Genomic DNA, 19,824 nt, shown 5'->3' with positions numbered 1-19,824 from the left:
CAACTATGCATAAAAACAATTCCATTCACATATTCTTTAAAATCCAAACAAACCAATTCTTAACACTGTGTTTTAAGAATTAATTCACAACATCTCCTTTGTTGCCTGAGCAAGGCATCCGAATCCGTTCCCTGGCTTTAACTCTCTTAGTCATAAAAGTATGAGCAATTTATTTTGTGGAAAATGTATTAAAATATATTTTTTATATAATAACGCTTTGGATGCATTTTAATTTGAATAATCCTGGCAATGATTTCCTTGATATAATGGACTCGTCTGTGCCAGGAATAAATACATAAATAACTGAATAACTAAATAAAAAGCAGCTCAAGTATGACATAATTTGTTAAACTATATTAATAAAAATATGCCTTATTCAATTGCGGTAAAAGCTTTTGCTGTTGCAGTTTGGGCCCCTGCCCGGGTGAAGGGAGGCTTTGTGAGTGCCGGTGGATCAATGGACAGATCAGATGAAGCAGTACTGAATATACACATATGTGGCACATGGAGGAAGCAAAAAGAAACTCACAGGCTTTACCTTTACAACAGGTATTAACTGCAGCACACAGGTATTCCAAAGGTTTGTGACAGTGTAAAATCTCCTTCTCCTCATAGTTGTAAATCTTTGCTACAATATCCCCCCCAACTCCGTGTCACACATGTATACACAAACACACACACACTCACACACACACACACACACACACAGCTCTAAGCTGTTGAAATAAAATGCACCTGCACACATAAACACACTATGATGCAAGTGGTGTGTGCCTAATTCAAATTGGCTGAAGACAATATATGTTGTCTCTGATATATCTCAGGAACAGACTCACACCTCATTCCCTTCCAAATGAAACACGCTGTAGTGAGTATCAGGGCCTCAGTAACATTTTAACTAACATTATGTTAGTTAAGAGAGTGCAGCGATAGGCACTGGGATAAACACACATGCTAAAAACTGGTAAGAAAGAATGGCTTGGCGTCTCACTTTAGGCTCTTTTACACCAAAACCGATAAAACCACCAAATACAAGAACAGATTTGCCATCTGTCCCTGCAGCCACCGTGTCCCCTCCCCCTCCATTTTTAAAGCACAGGGAAAAAGGCCTTTAGGAGCATAATGGCCAAGTTGGTCCATAATCACTATAATAACACTGGTGACCTAAAGATAATTGGAAAATGAGTTTTTGGAGGCTGAGGTTGGTGCTCAGCGGTCACGGCTGCCTGAGGCGAGCATTGTTCAGCTCCTTTCCAAAAGCCTCCTGCAGAGCAGGTGCAGAAACACCCCCTCAACCCGCCCTGCCCCCACCCCCACCCCCCCTCCCACAGCCCCTGAAGGCACAAATGAATGAACAGCATCAGATGAAAGAGGGGTATGAATCATTGATGGCCCAGTGGTGTATAAAAGGGGGGTGGGGGGGGGGGGGGGGCATGGGGTACTGATGGGCACATATAGTAGAGCCTGGTCCAGTTGCTAGTGTTAAGGTTCAGCACTGGTGCTTTGAGGGCCACAGAACTGTGAGGACACATTTTCACCCCAGACAAAGTGACAGGCCCTCCGCCTCCAATGAGACCATCTGCCTCAGATTAACCCAGCCGTCTCAAATGGGTCTAGCCACCTCAAATGGACCCAGGTAGCTGAAACTAACCCAGGCACCTTAAACTAACCCAGCTGCCTCAAACAGACCCTAACGCCTCAAATTAACCCAACCACCGAAATTAACCCAGCCATCTGAAACTATCCCTGCTGCCTTAAACAAACCCAACTGCAAACTGCTTCAAACGAACCCTTCTCTCACAAAATATCCCAGCCACTGCTAACTAACAAAGCCACCTCAGTCTAACCCAGCCACCTCACATAGACCCAACTGCCTGTAACTAACCCCACCATCTTAAACGTGCCCAGCTGCCTTAAATTAACCCAGTTGGATCAAACAGACCCAGTTGGACTAAACTAACCCCACCAGCTGGAAGTAACACAACGGCAGTCTGCTGCCTTCACAACAACAACAAGCAAGCAGCTGGGAGGTCATGTTGATGAAAGAAATTAATATTACCAAAAATTTCTCCTTGGCACTGTTTGCTTTTTGTGTTTCTGCTTACTGAAATACATTATAGAAATGTTTATGGTCTAGAAAGATATGTACATAATATATAAACAAATATTGATGTAATAGAAATAATTGTTCAATATTACAAAGTATCATTTCAGTTCCTTTGACATAAAAAGAAAATTACCCCCTTTATTGTTCATTTGATTACATTTGTTTTATTTCTTAAAATTTTCACAATGTTAATAATTCTGTAATCAGACAGAAGCCATTGCTAAAATCTAATTAAACTGACAATTTACAGATATTTACATAATGGTGTGGATTTAATGAATGGTTTCATGAATTTTTGAACAGGATAAACATCTGGTAAAAAAAAGGTAATTTTCGGAGCTAATCTGAAACCCCACCCGTTCAGCTGAGGGCCGACAGCGACAGAGGCCCGCGCTGTTAGTCGTAGGAGGGTGTCTCGCTTTAGTGTTCCGTTTTAATTTCCCAAGTGTCCTTTCGCCTGCGTTTCACATTGCTTAAAGGAGTTCCACTTTAAAGTGACAGCGGCATTTATGCAGAGGAGAATAACGCTCGGGCGGCGGTGGTGCCTGCGTTTCTTTAAATGCCATGCAAAAGGCCGCTTTCTACAGGCGTGCTATAGGCTGAACGCCACAGTGATCAGAAGCGTGCAGCTCTATACAGCACGGGTATTTACAGTTAGCCGGAATAAAGCAGCGTTTCTGGAGTTGTCAGCGGGCTGGAACGCGTAAGAGGCGTCATTATGCTGGCATCAGCAGCTTGGTGGAACGCCATGAGCTCCTTTTACACAGACTGCAAAGGAGAAGAAAAAGGCAGCGCGGCTCATTCAAATACATGTGTAAATGCAATGTCTTTGATGGATGGGCTGCTTTGGGTTCAGTGGACACCACATTTGGTTCTAGCCTACTGCTATAAGGTGAAAGACTCCATTTATGAAAATACAGGCTCCTGTGTTGCTGTATTGCCTTCTTTTTGATGTCTTTCTAGGTCAGCAGTGGCACTTTGTGTTCTTCCAATGACTGGTTTGTCGCTATTAATAGATACAGATATTTAAGGTGAAATAAAGTGATATTTATTTACACACACACACACACACATATACAGACACACACACACACACACACACACACACACACACACACACGCACACACACACATACAAACACATAAGCACTCACATACACATGCAAAAACACACACGCACACATGAGAGTATACACACAAACACACACATACGCGCACACGCCTGCATTCACATATACACGTGCGTGCAAACACACACACACAGATGAAAGCACACAGACAAACACACATGTGCCGGCTTGGCTGCTGCCTGAGCGACAGTTCACAGTATAATGATAAGGTACCGATAAGAGTACTGTGTAAAGCGCCAAATGCAGGGTCAGTGACGAATGACAGTGTGCGTGTCATGAACACACAGAGCACAACTCTGGAGTGGGAATCATTGACAGTGGCAGCCCACAGCTCCCACACACACTCGGCTTAGTCACCGTGTCACTGCGGGGGATGACATCATCCTAACAGATTTTGCTCTCACACATGCCGGTGAGTAATATTGCATCACTGTGTGTCACGATCATGAGCTTATTATACAACCGGCCTGCTCCGATGACCAACCACACACATTATTCAAGGCGATGTTACTATGGTGAGTGGACAAGCCTCTTGACACTATGCTGCCAGTGCTTTATGCCACTCTTTCAAGCAAGGGCCCACTGCACATGAAAGTTTCATTATCTTCCCTATCACACAATTCCATATTGTAAAGACCTGGCGCGCACACACACACACACACACACACACACACACACACACACACACGCGCGCACACACGCACACACACGCACACACATACACTCACACAAATGCTATTGTAATGAAACACGCAGGGTTATTTTCACTGTAACGTTGGGTAACATTACTTAATCAGTGGAAGAGTTTCTTGCACACACAGCACTATAAGGTCGGAGGAGGACACAGTACGGCACTGCAGACGACAGGTTCAGCATGGGAAAACAAGCAGGAACTGCTGGTGAGCTGAAGAGAACATTCTCCCATCAGCCACTGCTGCAGGTTAACTACACCTCAGTAAGAGTGAGAGAGAGAGAGACACAAACAAACACACATACACACACACAGACAACAGACTGAGTGAAAAAAGAGAGAGAATGGGAGAAACAGGGAGGAAGAAAGGGAGAGAGGGAGAATAGGTGAGGCAGAGAGGGCGAAAGAGAGAATTTTAAGAGTAAGCTATCATTCTAACCGTTCGGTCTAATTTCACCATAAAACAGGTGCGGGGTTGCCAGCATCATAACCCAGCAACTTACATCTCAATTGAAAACTACTTTACGCAGGGTGGGTTAATGGCGCTGTACTATCGATTAAACCATGCTAAAATTAAAAGGCAGAAATTAAGAGGCAGGCATGCACCTGCTACTTAAATGACTAACTGACAAAACAGTCATTTGTATAATTTCATAGATACATTATTATCAGACATCTAATTGGAGGAATAAACCCTAGAATGTAATACCCACTAATCTGGAAATTATATTCCGACACATATGATTTTATATGTATGATCTCAATGGAGCAATATCCATGATGTTATATCTCACAAATATTAAACAATAGGAAATCTTTATGCTCCTGCTAAATCTGCTAATCTATGACAAAAAAATGCATACACACACACACACACACACACACACACACACACACATACATACATACACTGGGCTCACTGAAATGTGAAAATTAAGGCTTAGTTCTTTGGAATAAAAATGAGTCCTGATAGTAATAATGGGTTGTACGTCTGACTGGCTATGCCTTGTTCAGAACAGAGCCAGGACCTCTTCTTTCATCAACTGATCAACCATTAAATACTGCTGATTGCTATTTACTCTTCAGTGCAGTGGCTTTACAGACCCCTAAAACTCCCGCAATGTTCTGACTGATGTTTAGCATGGAAAATAAGCCTATGAGAGAACACTTATGCTTTAGCTCTTTTTGACATGATATGGAAATTTCCTCAAAATATCACAACTCCTCATTAGCTGCCCCATTTCCAAGGATGAACTATTAGACTCCTTGGGAATTCTTATTATTTTCTGTCTTTGTGCATAATTATAATGAGTATAATGGTCAAGATGCACAAATGAGACAGAGCGTCTAACCACATGTGACACAGTGCAACTCCGTTTCTATAATCAGGCGCGCAGTTTTGTTGTGGTCTGATGCTTTTCTCATGCTAAGAAAAGGTTACAGTGATTTTTATGTAAATCACTTCATTTGAGCCCTAACATTTGTTTTTTTTTTTTTTTTTTGACAAACACATCCGTGTGCTGTATGACCTTCAGGGAGTGGAGACAGAAACCCAGCAACAGACTAAAGGGAAGAATGCTGGGGACCTTCTGACAGCTGCACCATCCACAGGCTCATAGGAGAGATCGATTGGCGGAAGACCTGATGGTGCTCCGAGACGCTGCTGGGCTTTATGCCTTTGGAGGGTAAATCAGTGAAAGCGACGAATGTGCCGGCCGTGCAGGCAGATCCTCTGTCATTGGGGCAGTTTGATGTCGGGGGTACATCTGCTGCAGCCGCTGCAGGTGTCAGAAGAGTGCCCGCTTCCACAGGACAGTCTCTGCCCAGCGAACCTCACCTGCTGTCACCTTGACGACCTCTCCTGTTTCTCCCTCCTCAAAAGGAAACAGATGCCTAGAAACTCTCCAGCTGTAAAGTAGCAAAATCTTCCAAAGACAGAGCTGTGCTCCGCCCAAGTTTAGCACCGAGTCATACAATTGACACATCTCTTCAGCTTGCAATCCCCCAATGCCTTCCCCCATCTCCCCCAGTTTCTGGCATCACAGAAGTGCCCTATGAAATGTAATGAATGCATATCTCCTTGATCTTCATCAACACAAGGACCCTCAACAGCCAGAGAAATAAATGCACTCATCTTTTGGTTTAAATGTCCTTATTATAACTTAATTAATAGACATATGGCAGGAGCGGAGGATCGGGCCTCAGAGATGTGCTCTTCTATGAGTGAGAGTTGAATGTCATTAAGCCTTTTATTCTTTCATTAAATCAATGGGGGGATGGGGAGCAGGACAAAGAGAGAGTGCAATAAAAGAGCACATAAATACTATGAATTAGTTGTAAGATCAGGAATATGGAATAATATGCCTGATTATCACAATTTTCTTCCTTTCCTCTCTGCAATAGTTGAGGAGCTCTCTTGAAAGAGTATTTTATTTTAAGTTATAGGAGTGTAAATTCTGCAGTGTCTGCCTGTTACTGAGCAAGTGTCTCTACATTGCCATGTTAAGGAAATGCCTAGTATTTATCATTGTGCTGGTTTGTCCATTGACAATGGCAGCAGAAAGGGGCTTATAACTATGCAAAACAAAGGTAGCCAAAATCGCCTGGAGAATGTGTCTCTGTCTTGTAGGCCCCTTCAGCATCAGCTTGGAACTGTTCCCCTCCTGGTCCTCATAAATCCAATTTCCTGGAACTCTTCTTCTATGAAACGCAAGTGACACAGTTCAGTAGTCCGAACCAGTCAGGAGGCACCAACATCTATTTCTGGGTGACCTACTTTCTAGAAAAATCGATCAAATGACAAGAGGGGGGAAGAAAATCTTTGGATGCATAACTAACATAAATGGGAAGTGAGGCTTAGTTTCTATGGCCCGAGAGCAATGATAACCAACCAGCAGCAACCAGTCAAAAGGCACATTGGGCAATCATGGGGAAAATGGCAGAAACAACTGAATTCTGAAAACACAAATGGCATCATCTCAGACAAGGAGTCCTCAGAGATGGCACACTAAGACAGCAATTGTGCCTCACCAGCGAAGGCTACTAAATTTGGCCTCCTCTGCCATAAGGTATGATCAACATCACATGTCACCCTGAAAACCTAACAGAACCAGAGTGGTAGGAAAGTCCCAATCCAATCAACCAACATTCAGCATACCACACTACAAGCCTTAAGTCTATTTCACATATTAGGATTCTTGAAAATCTCTAGTGGGTGCGCTGTGAGCGAACCTAACACATATTACAAGTGGGCCTACTGTACACTAATTTTGAAATCAGGGACTGCAGTCACCACCAACAGGCAAAAGAGCTCAATCAGGGCTACAATCTTCAAGTACTGTATGTATTAGGCCACAGTGGCTGGAATGGTCCAAGTGACGTCCATCTAGGAATTTACCAGTGCAGGTGGACGGCAGCAGTCATGGCATTTTTTTAAAGAAGCACATTGGTGTTACCCACAATCTCCCTGAATAAGGAGCAGGAGCTGAACCTGAGCACTCCCACTGTCAACTCAAATACAGGTTTTCCGGGACACAGAGCTATAAAGCTAAATACATACGCAACCCAGTGAGGCGAAAACTGTCAACTGGAAGAAGCTAAATATAAGCCTGGAAAAAAATGCAGTGGTGAGCCAATAGAATATATCAGAATGGTTTTATACGGAGTTGTTATAGCCATGGCCAATGCCTTAGGGGTATTGAGCTGGCTAATGGGAGGACATATAGCACCATGAAGGAGATGTGCAACCTGACAACAGTAAAATAATTCCCATTAGATGTGCCTGATTTATACACGGAAATGAGCAAGACCAGCAATGCGCTTCAAGAAAGGGCTAGAGCCATTACTGCTCCATTTCCTGCAACAGGGAAATTGTATGACAGAGTCATCCATATAGCTGAATGTGAGCATTCTACATTCTTCCTAAAATGTAAATTTGATGACTTTTATAACCTGCTTCGGGGCAATGAAAAGGACTTTTAAAGATGGTGCATGAGAAAATTGAGATGGACCTCTCGTTAATGCTGTTTGTCTTTGCAGAATGCAGCCTCCAGTTCTTCTAGCCATTTGACAGTGACTATATTGCAGATTTATCATAAGAAATAAACAGCTATTGCAATCTTTTTTTTTTTCTTGGGGGGTCGTGGGGAGGTGGGGTGGGGGTTGAGGGTTGGTTTGTTTGTTCATTTAGTGTTAGTACAATTGATGTCTGGAAATATTAGCCAAGGGGTAATCTCCAGAATTCACTGGCCACTCAAGAATGAAAATACTTCCGAGGTATAATTCATTCTGGGTGAAAATACGTCCAGAACAGTAACATTCCAAGCACGGATTCCATTAGCATTATATCTCCTAATAATCTGAGATGCTATATTTTGCGGCATTTTAAATGGCCACCCTTATACATTCACACCTTGCAATGCCGGGGAAGATTAATGGCTGGAAACGACGCCCCGGTTCCCCCGGCCAAAGAGTCATCAATACATGCGTCTGCAGACAGAGACTGCGGCCAAATGGCAGAGCAGCAGCACAACGTGTCATTACACCACACACCCATTCCTCCGCTCACAACTGTCCTGTGAGCAGACTGCTGAGTTTAACAATGTACACATTTTGTACAATAAACTAAAAGCACATGTTTTGAAAATTAGACATGCACAACACTCTAGATGTCATTACATCAGCAACACAATCCACTTTACTAATATGGAAATGGAAATATCGTTTAATTTTAATTACAGTAATTTTAATATTTGATGGAATCTTGAGAGAGAAAACCAGCCGCTTTCCTCAAACTCATTAGCAGTAAAGATTGACCTTTAGAGTAAGCCCTGGTGTTTCACCAGCGCAGGCTGTGAACTAATTACTCTGAATGTAATGGTGCTGCAGCGAAATCATTCCCCTTTAGCTCCATTCAACAACACTATGGATAAACACTTGAAACACACAGCTAATTGTCCTTCTGGTAGCACAATGGATTTGCATGTTCACCTCTGGGTCTGTCTCATCCGCACAAAGGGCATGACACATTAAGGCTTTTAGCATTCAGGCCTTTAGCCATGTGGCAGATGCTGTGAGGAACACGGGGCCTCTTGCTGATTTAATGTTGTCTATCTGAACCTTAGCCTATCTGCATGTTCTTATGCATAAACCTTAGCCTACCTTCATGTTTGACTATGTAAGTCTTAGCAAAACATGTTCTTATATCTAAACCTAAGCGCATCTACATGCTTGTCTATCTAAATCTTAGCTTATCTTTATGCTTGTCTCTATAAAATTTAACCTATCTGCATGTTTATCTCCCTAAAATGTAGCCTATCATTAAGTCAACCTATCAACACAAACATTTATTTGTGCTGGTAAGTTTATGAAATGTATGCCCACAACTACATCTCTTGATTGAAATGAGAGGTAGTGTACTAAAACTGTGATGCAACAATGTCAGTCATTGGGCTTAAAAATCATCACAGGCATCAATCAAATTAAAAAGCTCTGTAGCAGCGAATGGGATCGAGCCATGAAAGTAGTCACCCCAGGGAGCCTTTTTGTTTCATCATACAGTATCTGTCAAACAGGACTTTGTTTTGTGCAAATGAAAGACGGACATTTTACACTTTGCATTTCATATGTTCTGCTTCGCCGGTAAGAGGTTAGTAAGAGGTTATGAAACAGAGGAAGAAATGTACCAATATGACTTTCTCCGAAATATCACAATTTTACACCAAAGGAATGCTTTTACCAACTGATATTAGAGATAGCTTTGATATTAGAGACACAACTGATCTTGAAGCACTCCAAAGGTAAATGGTGTGCTTCAAAAAAAATCAATCTCTTTGAAGTTCATGGCACTATTTGCCAAGTTAATGTGCACATTTTTCCTTTACTTCTACAGATAAAACAACACTGAGAATGTAACTTGGGGTGAGACATTTCTTTCCCCATTCAACTCTTAAAGGGTGATTTTGTTTCAAAATGATATTATTGTATTGAGGTCATGGGTTTTGTCATACATTTGAAGGGTTTATTTGAAACACAGCTGTTTTCTGCTTTTCAGCAGAAAAGCCGTTGAGCCTTGCATGAGAGTTGGACAGTACAGTGTTCCAGCACTTTGGTTCTCCCCCCTAAAAAAGGTCAATCACGCATGTTTCTCCACCTGGTTAGAAGCCACAAAGTGAATCTGGCACAAAGATGTGACGTTCTGCCTGCATCCAGGACATAGACTTTTCTGCATCAAAAACATCAGTCTCACTGCAAAATGATCCCAAGTGACAGCGCAGGGAATAACAGGAATTTTCCTGTCAGACCTGTTGGTCAAGCCTTGTCAATCATGCAGTTTTGGACAAATGAACCTTCCCCTGCTGATGCCATAGTGTGACCATAGGAGCATTTTGTCTTGCCATCAGACAGGCTATTGTTTTGTCATTTTACATTTTCAATTTTGTCACTTCATAAAAAGCTTCAATGATTTCAACTCTAAAAAACACACAAAGAAAAATAACTACTCACAACAAATAGAGGAGCATGCTGGGATTTTATGGAGGAACAAACACAGAACATGACCATCTATGTGATCATGTGTATTTGTATTGTGCATGACGTTTAAGATAACTCTGGGCCTTATCAGTAGTAGTGTTTTTTGGTGTGCTGTTAGTTTCCGGAGATTGATGTTGCCGATGTTCGGAGGTAGAACACCTCAGAGGCACAGAGTGATGGGAGTAAAATAGAGGCCCAAGGATGTGGCATGATTGATAGAAATAACCATTAAGAGACCAGCAGAACATAATCAATCTCACAAAGACTGACAGCACTAGAACCTTCTGACTGAACAATACAACAACATGACAAAAAGTTCATTTGAAGACACAGGGTTCAAACACGCCTGTCTGGCTTTAAATTTCCTTGAATAATGATCAGTTACCTAGCGCTGTTGCAATGAAAGGCAGCTTAAAATTATCAAAAATAATATGGTGATAAACATTCATTTCATTGACAAGGAGCTAATCCAGGACCTGATGGAAAATATGATAGAGTGGGCAGTGAAAAAAAAATGACAGAAAGTGTTCATAGACAGACATTGATGTAAAAATACCATTTCAGTCAATGAAATGGCACTGCATTACTGTCAGCCTAATGAGACCGGCAAACTTCTGAGGAAACTTCTGTCATCCCTGTTGACATTAAAAGTGCTCTACTGACTTAAACGCTCAATAAAAAAGGAATCAAGACTTATAATACTGGTTTTCAACTTGAATGAAAAAAAAAAACCTGATGAAAAAGAAGAAAAGAAAAAAATGTTGCTTTAGTTAATTAATTCCAGTGGAAGAGCCCTTTAAAGGCTGGTGCACTATGCTCTATTGTTGGGCAGTTTAGTGCCTCTCCTCCAGACACATATGGACTGATGCAAAGTGTTCTGATTAGCATTGGTCAAGCTCAGTGGCGGTCAGTGTCATTCAGCATTGAATAGGCTTGATCAAGGTCTTGGGGTGTGTGTCTTGTAAACTGATTTTTTCCAACAAACTTTGTTTGAAGCGAGTGTGACCTTGCTTCCTTAATGACATAGTAACATAACAGCAAACACTCAAGAATCAATCAAGTCACAGGAGAGTCAGACTAAACAAAACAAACCAAAAAAAACCTGACTTGACATGCAGTGCACAGCGTTCATTTCACAACAACAAAAACCTCCTTTGCTGTGTTAACTTGCAAGCTTAGTGTATGCAAATGTAATTATGTCATTTCCTTTTTACAGTAAATTAAGTTAATTTGTAATAAACCATATAAAAAGCCTACTTTCTGTGGTTACAAACTGTTCTTTCAGTATTAATTTAAGTCCTTCAACTACCATCTGCAACTACAAAATGCAATACAAACTCAAAGTTCTCAAGAAAAGCGATTGCATGACTTCATTACTATGACTCAAGATTTTATTCCATCCATTTACCTTTCACCTGTGCTGGAGACATGACTACGAGCAGCCTGGCTTATGACAGGAAGGGCAGGGGTTAATTTGTAGGAAGATAGATTGTCTGGTACGACATCATAAGATGAATTTATTTGAACACAGACACCCTAATGACCGCTGTCTACACACTGGGAGCATGGGAGATATGGATAAATTGTTATTTGTACTTTCTGCATGCTAGCACTGCTGTACAACATAATTGACATCTGTCTAACAAAAGGCTCAATTTAAAAGTCTATACACTGTGTATTGGTGTATAGGACTGGAGACTTGCAACAAAAAAAGCTGTATTTTTGAACTGTGAATGTACAAACCATCTAGTGGGACATTCCTTCTCTTTTGCATTCAAATTCAAGTTATCTAGGAATACTGTTGATGTTCTGTTTTCCATTGCAACAATATTAATATAAATTCTCTAGATTACTGTGAGGCACTATTTTTGCTCACAGTTTTAGGCTGAATATCAGCAACCTACTGTGAGGATTCTGAATTTCATTCACACCTTACTCAAAGTCATCAAACACTGGCCAAATTCTACATGTTGGGAAAGGTTCTATAATATCACGTTGGTGTGTACCCGTCTTAAGATTGCAAACAAACAAAGACATCTTTGATTTGCCCTTTGGCCAATTAGGTTGGTATTTTATCAATAGATAAACGGTACAACATGGAAATTCGCCAACTTTTAACAGCCAGCACTTTTCGCTGAAGACAATGTCACCGAGTCCAAATTATCCCTTCAGGCTGTAAATTGTTCAATAAAATCAAGCTTCAGGTTCTTTTAACTGACTTATTCAACACAGGGCCGAATCGATTCAAATAAGAGGAAATCAGATATATGGATTTCCTCACAGGGAGTAAAACTCTGAACATTTTGCTAAAAAAAAGAAATCATCCAATCAAATATTAATTTTAAGAATACACATATAATTCCAGAATATCTGCACCAAATAATTACCATTGTTAGTAAGTAAAAATATGGTGTGAAATAACAATAAAGCCAATTTCAAAACTTAAACTGTATGAAGAAAATGTTGACATATAGGTTGCATGGGCACATGAGCAATGTGGGCAATATCAACCTTCTCTGCGATGGACAAAATATATAAGGATGTGACCCTTCGAAAGACAATGAGCACATGCCACAACCGAGATCAGACTGCTCAAAAGAGGAGTCCAAACGGGCAGCACCACGAGTCAGGGGAGATATATGGGGGTGGTTCTGACTCAGTCAGAGTCCAATCGCGTCCAATAGTGCCCCTCCCTTTTCATCTCGGCACGCTAAATCGCGCGCTGTCAGCCGTGAGCACTGATGGGAAATGATAGCTGCACTGAGCTGCCTCATGAACTGTAACTCATTTGTTCTGAAGGTCCAACACTGACAGCTCCTGCTTTCTCCTTCCTTCCCAGAGAAATTGACTATAAATCACTTTATCACTTTTAACTTTGACAGTTTATCAGAATCCTGGAATTTTATATGAAGACTCCCAGCTGGTTGGCAGGGAAGAGACGAGCTTTGTTTAGCGTTGTTGCTTCTGCTCGGGAGGATGGAGCGCAGGTAAGGGCACGGCGTCATCTGGATTTGCACATCATGTGCCTGCCATCGCACCCTGGGGGTGCCGTAAAATACACCATTCCAAACCTCTCAGTGAAATATTTCACTTGCGAATTTACCCTTGTGTCATTACATTTCACTGCATCTCCCTACATACCAAACACATTGCCACACCATAACCATGCACTGACTGAGACTGCATGTACCTGGCTAGGTGTACCTGATCGTACACTGTCGACAACATGGGTTTGACATGTGACCATATAACATGCAAACTGAGTTTAAAAGCCACATCTCAATTATCCTATTTGCATTCTGCTGTTCCTGCTTTGCTCAGGTATAGTTTTCAAAATTTTTGACTACTAACACCTGCATACTTAACACCAAATGTGCTACATTTCTTTTAAAAAGCCACACTACATGGAGACCTCTAATCATTTGTATATTTATTTGTCCATATATATTTCAATTCAGGGCAAATCTCATGGGAATGTGTGCCAGAAAGATATTTTCTCCTGACATACAAAACAAACGTACCGAACTGAAACCTTCCAGGTTATTGTCTGAGACAATTCTGACGGTTTCTTTTTCTCCCCCCATCAGATCTATTTCACAGGGCTGCTCTCTGCCTCTGAACCGGCTGGCTGGATTGTGACGTGTGGGTTATTTACTCAGCCTGGTTCTTCAGGCCCAGTTTAGCCTGCCATTGCCTGTCACTTCTCGTCTGAGAGCCACCAACTCCACAGAAATAGCTCCCAGTTCCAACCCAATTTAAAGAAATATCTTTCTTGGTATGGCAAGGGAGTGGGCCATATAAAACTTTCTCTAAATACATGATTGCCTGGGAGGAACTTTTTTGTCATGAACACACATCGTGAATGTATGGCAATCTGGCCATCTCAAGTGTGTACATTTGTGAAAAATAAAATATACACATCAAATTTGTTTAAAAATAGAAAATAGTGAAATTTATTGTGGAAAAATTCCATTGTAAAATGTATGAGGGAAACACAAAGATGAAGCAAACTGCGGTTTGACTGAACATAGAGCAGCAGCGCAGCTTTCAGTTTGCCAAAACTTTGCCTTGTTTAGACATGTTTCAATCGTCCTTGTTCTGCTGCCTCTCGCCAACGTGCTACTGTTCATACAGTGAAGGGTTCAGAGTTTCGGGATTTCCGCTGTGCACTCAGGATCGGGAGTTTCAAAAACAATCACCTCGAACATAATGAAACATAGACACAGGGATTCGTCCCATTTATTTATCTTAATTTGTTTTCGTGTGTGATCTAAACGTAATTGCGTTTGCTGCGCGGGGTCTCGCTGGATCCTCTCCTGGCTAAACGCATTACACCTACATAAATAAATCACGAGCGGCCCAAATGTGGGCAGAAATAAATCACAGTAAGTAATGTGCTATTACCTTTGTAACTAATTAAAGTGCTGGAGCATGATGAGAACATGGAATGGAATCGTAGTCAGACAACCGAGCCTGGTGGTGGGCCACTGTATTTCCAACCAGCCAGAGGCGGGCACCACGCGTCCTCTGTGGAGTGGGAACACGGGTCTTTGGTTCTTCGGTCTTTCCTCTATTAAGCAGAGAATGCCTGATGAGACCACGTCTGGGATGTGAGGCTGGGAAATTCAGTGGGAATGCTGAAAGCGGAGTATGGAGAACTGTGATTGGCAGACCGTCGTGGGGAGGCGTTCTGCAATGGTGGAAGCGGCTCTTTTTTATGCAGAAGCCGCAGCAATGATAGAACCGTGTCTCCAGAGGCCGCGCAGCCATCAAAGGAACAAACGCTCGATTCTGCTGGTGCCACGAGCCAGTTATAACCAACCAGAAAATATGCATGCAAGCACACAGCTGTCTGTTCTGTCTGAAACTGTTAAACTGGAGAATTGGTAGAAATAGTTTTTTTTGTGACATTGCACTTACATTACATTATCTTAGCAGATGCTATTACAGGGCAACTTACATAACTTTTACATTTCAGCCATTTATACGGCTGGATATTTGCTTAGGCAATGTGGTTTAAGTACATTGCTCAAGGGCACAACATAAGCGGCCCACCCAGAAATTGATCCAGCAACCTTACCACCTACCTAACCTACACTCCTGCCCACAAACTGACACTGCTGCCCCTTACCCCACACTGTGGCCCAGTACCTGACACTGCTGCTCACTACTCCACACTGCTGCCTACCTCCCCATCTTATATACATATTAACTACACACATATTAACTTCTATCAGGCATGTATAGTACAAGTTATGCATTACAACCATAATGGGTTTCTGTTTTATGCAAATCCGCTTATTCAAAATTGTCTTCTTTACAGGGGTAAAGCCTAACAGAAAATACACACAGGCACCGAAACAAGTTCTGTAGTGCATGTTATCTCCTCACTTTAAATAACTGCGCTGTTCAATCCCTGCCATAAAGGTGTGGTCACAGATCATAAATTAAAGCACTTTGTTCATTTCACTATATAAGCACTGCACTATCACCTGCATTCAGGTTAATCCTCCTTTGGGACACACTGCCTCTACGTTCCCTGACCATGGCCTATTCACAATGCACCTGCAGTCTTAACAGATTGTTTACAACACGAAAACCTGAACCAGACACATTTAGGAAGTTTGCACTATCACACGTACGCAGCACTGCACTTTTAGAGAAAGTAGTCATGTCAGTGATCGAAAGGTTTTCTGTCATAAAAGTGTGACACATGAAATGGCCAGCTATAAAGTTAAGGTCCTCTTTCCTTGGAAACATCGTTTTTCTAAAGGCACTTTAATAACCCCAATGTTTGGCACACAAAAGTGAAGATAAATCCTCTGATGACTGAAGGTGCCATCTGCTACCACAATTAATGATTAAGTCTGTACCAATGCAATGACGGAGAAATGAAGCAACAGGTTTGACTTTCAGTCACATATCACGAAATGTTAAACTAGAACTGCTATAATAACAACTACACTTACAATTCCAAATGTGCACATACTTATAGGGGCAGAAAACAATTCGACTTTCAATCAAATATTAAATTCAGGCATCCAGTCTGCCCACATGGCTATGAAGCATTAACACCATGCCACAGAAACAAGCACTGTGTTTCAGTCAAGATTGAACATCCTAATAACGCTACCACTAAACACAATTTCAAATTTACACTACAACTTATTGATATGACTCAGGTCAGACAAAGCAAAGGCTCTGGTATGGTATCATGGTTTGGGTGGGGTTATGAAACTTAAACCTACTTCACGTGTTCCATAATCATGTCATGGCACTAACTGAGCTGTTCTGTTTCACTTTGGTGAACACCATGAGATCAGCTTTGTTCCAAGGATGGGATACCAAATTAACCAAAGCGCAGGGAGTCTGGTACAATGGTATACTACCCGGTTGAATGCCAACCACTTCTCATTGGCTACATTGGTCACGTTTGTCAGTCTTTCTCATCCTTTTCTTCATAAGTTTATGACTGACATCACGCTTAAAAGTGTTGTGTTGCTGTTCACTACCTCTGTCATTCCTAATACATAAATACCGGATCTATCTATCGGCTCTTGTTGCTATGTTATTGGCTACCTGGTTCACCAGGTAAAAGGTTATGTAGTCGCTGGTACACAAACTGGTTAAAAGGTGCTGATGAGGTCATTAGGTTCCAATGGGAGCTAGTTAAATTGATATACTATCCTAGCCAATTGTGTTCAGATGATCTCATGAGTATGACATAGAATTATATATGTACTTATTTCCTTATGTAATTCTGAACAGACTTCATTCAAAATAAAGAAACATTTCTCATTACCAGTTTCGGATAGGCTTTTCCTCATTGATGTAGAATGCTGTGCAGTCTTTCAAAATGGAAGTACAATAAAATTCTTTGATTAATTTGATAATCACATACATGGATGATGTGACGTTTAATTGGATACAGTATTTGACATTTTGACATTTTCATTATCTATTCTCATTTTCTCTGCATATAAAGTATGAACAGATGACAGATTATCAAACAAATTATCGGGTAAAATGAAAAATGTAATTTTCTACAGATTTACATTGAAATGTTACATTTCCATCTGGAACCAACTATCCATAAGATGGATATAGGCAAGTCCTGGAGGAAAGCATACAGAATGTAATGTACAACAAAGGACCTTAGTCACATTTCTTACTTGTGTAATCTATAATCCATTACCCTTTTTTCAAATATATTTTATTGTCACAGGAAACAAAGATTTTAATCTTAACTGGACTACCTAGATTCTCATGACTAGTATCACCCACTAGTATCACCCACAGTTTAATGTAGAATAAATGATAGATTTCAGTGCTTTGGCTTTCAACATATAATGTCCCGTAACTGAAATGACCACCAGCATTTTGTACAAACACTGAAAAACACTCTCTTATATGCTTTACGTTTTATTGACAGCAAAGTATTGCCTCTGAAATTTAATGTAGCCATATACCATATTGTATAACTACATGGTTTCTGTCACTTATTTTGTCCAGTAATTGCTGGACTGAAAAACTAAAAGACTGAAAATGCAACAAACAACTCAGATAAAACTAAAACAACTACTGATGCAGTCATCCAAAATTTTTAAAGCAAATTCAAGCATTTCTAATGGTAAAGTGCCAGAGTGTTCAAGCATAATACACCTCAAACAAATATGTGCGATTCTTATTTTAGGACTTCCCAAGTGACTGCAAGCGGGTGCAAGAGAGAATTGCACTGAAGCTCAAATAAAGCTTTCCCAGCCTCTTTATGAGGGTGAGTTTGCCAAGAGAAGACACGAGCTGCCTCCAGTGTAGCTGATGCTGATAACCTCGGTGTCACAGTAAATAACCAGCGATCCAGTTACTTCGGCAGTGGAGTTTGGTTTTAAAAGCAAGTTAGCATCTTTCAAAGTTTATGGTGGCACATTACCTTGGAAAGGTCCCCCACTTCCAGGTAGAAGCAGATGATAAAGACATTCCAGGTGACCCAAAGGACCAGCCAGACCGCATACTGTGGGTCAAAGGACATCAGACAAAATTTCACATGAAAGGAAAAATGAAGCAAACCATATATATAACAGAAAAACACGAGCATGCCTTGGGGAGAGACAGTGGTATTAAACAAAAGGACAAAAAAGGCTTTAAAGGGCACACAGGACTAGTTTCTTAAAAGTCCAGTAGTTTTACAATCAACATTTAACATTTTACTACAGCAGACAAGATATGCAACTTGATGGCATGTTCTTTTAATGTGTAACATTCAAAGCATAGACTGGAATTCATTTGATGTTTTCTGGTTACAGTCAGTCTGAATCCTGGGAAAGTATTTAGTTGATGATTACTGGTTACAGTCAAACTGAACCCTGGGAAAGTATTTAGCTGGATGTAATAATAGCCTTTATCACAAACTATTTAAGGCTGCCTTATAAACTTGTGGTTTATAAATATTATAATATTCAACCATACAACTGCTTTTTCCCACATGATACAATGTGGTACTTGACTTATTCTCTGTCATTTTATATCTCCATCAAAAAACAATACAGCATAATTTGTACTGTGCGTTTGTGTAACCAGCATTAGATTTATAGCTGCAGAAATAAAGAATTATCTCACAAAGCCTCACACATCAGAGTCAAACAGAAGTTCACTTTTACATAATTCCTAGGCAGAACAATAAAGAGTTGGATTTTCTTGTAATTAATTAAGAGTTGCATATGTATTAAAAACTGTCTGGCTTCCCAAAGCCACAGAATGCCAAAAAACCCTGGACACAGAGACTCTTCACATTATGCTTCAGATGAGTGTCTGCGTGTGGGCTGGGAGAGTTTGGAGCTCCCCTGGGACAAGTGAACTAATCAAGACATGAAAAAAAGACAAAACAACCATTTAACTTTTCCTGAAGAGCTATTAAGTTTGTAGACTGTAGAGATGCAGTGCACATCACTTCCTTATTATAATGCTCACTTGCTCACTCTCAGAGGAAAATATATGGATTGCTGTAAAGTAATGAGGGGATATGTCTTCATATAAATATTTTGTAAAATATAGCAAACAGATACGTAACTTCATAAAACTGATGCTGTGAAGTCTATTAGGGTTCAACACAAAAGTGGTTTTCAGGAAACATAACACATTTCAGATTCAATTTAAAGCCAGAAAGGTGAGCTTGAAGAAAACACAGAGTAAAAGAAAATAGAGTATCCATTTTCATCACGTGTCAGGACCAGAGGAAGCTTCTGTGGATGCATTTCTCTGACACAAGACCTTGTGTTGGCAGGTACTGTTACTGATGTGTTAACAATGGCAATATTATTATTCAGCATTACCCTTATTAAATAAAAAACGCTCACAATCATGTTGAA

The 19,824-nt window shown here is 40.8% G+C and overlaps 1 protein-coding gene across 1 annotated transcript in view; it reads right to left on the bottom strand.

Annotated features, from left to right (window-relative positions):
- Window positions 1-19,824, bottom strand: part of nkain2 (sodium/potassium transporting ATPase interacting 2) — a 101,279-nt gene that overhangs the window by 41,399 nt on the left and 40,056 nt on the right. Inside the window, exon 3 of the mRNA XM_036549951.1 lies at window positions 18,390-18,470. Coding sequence (XP_036405844.1) covers window positions 18,390-18,470 — 81 coding nt within the window. The remainder of the gene's footprint in view (window positions 1-18,389; window positions 18,471-19,824) is intronic.

Source organism: Megalops cyprinoides, chromosome 17 (assembly GCF_013368585.1).
Source record: "Megalops cyprinoides isolate fMegCyp1 chromosome 17, fMegCyp1.pri, whole genome shotgun sequence".
In the NCBI taxonomy this organism is placed as follows: domain Eukaryota; kingdom Metazoa; phylum Chordata; class Actinopteri; order Elopiformes; family Megalopidae; genus Megalops; species Megalops cyprinoides.
This window is presented reverse-complemented; position numbering and strand designations above follow the sequence as displayed.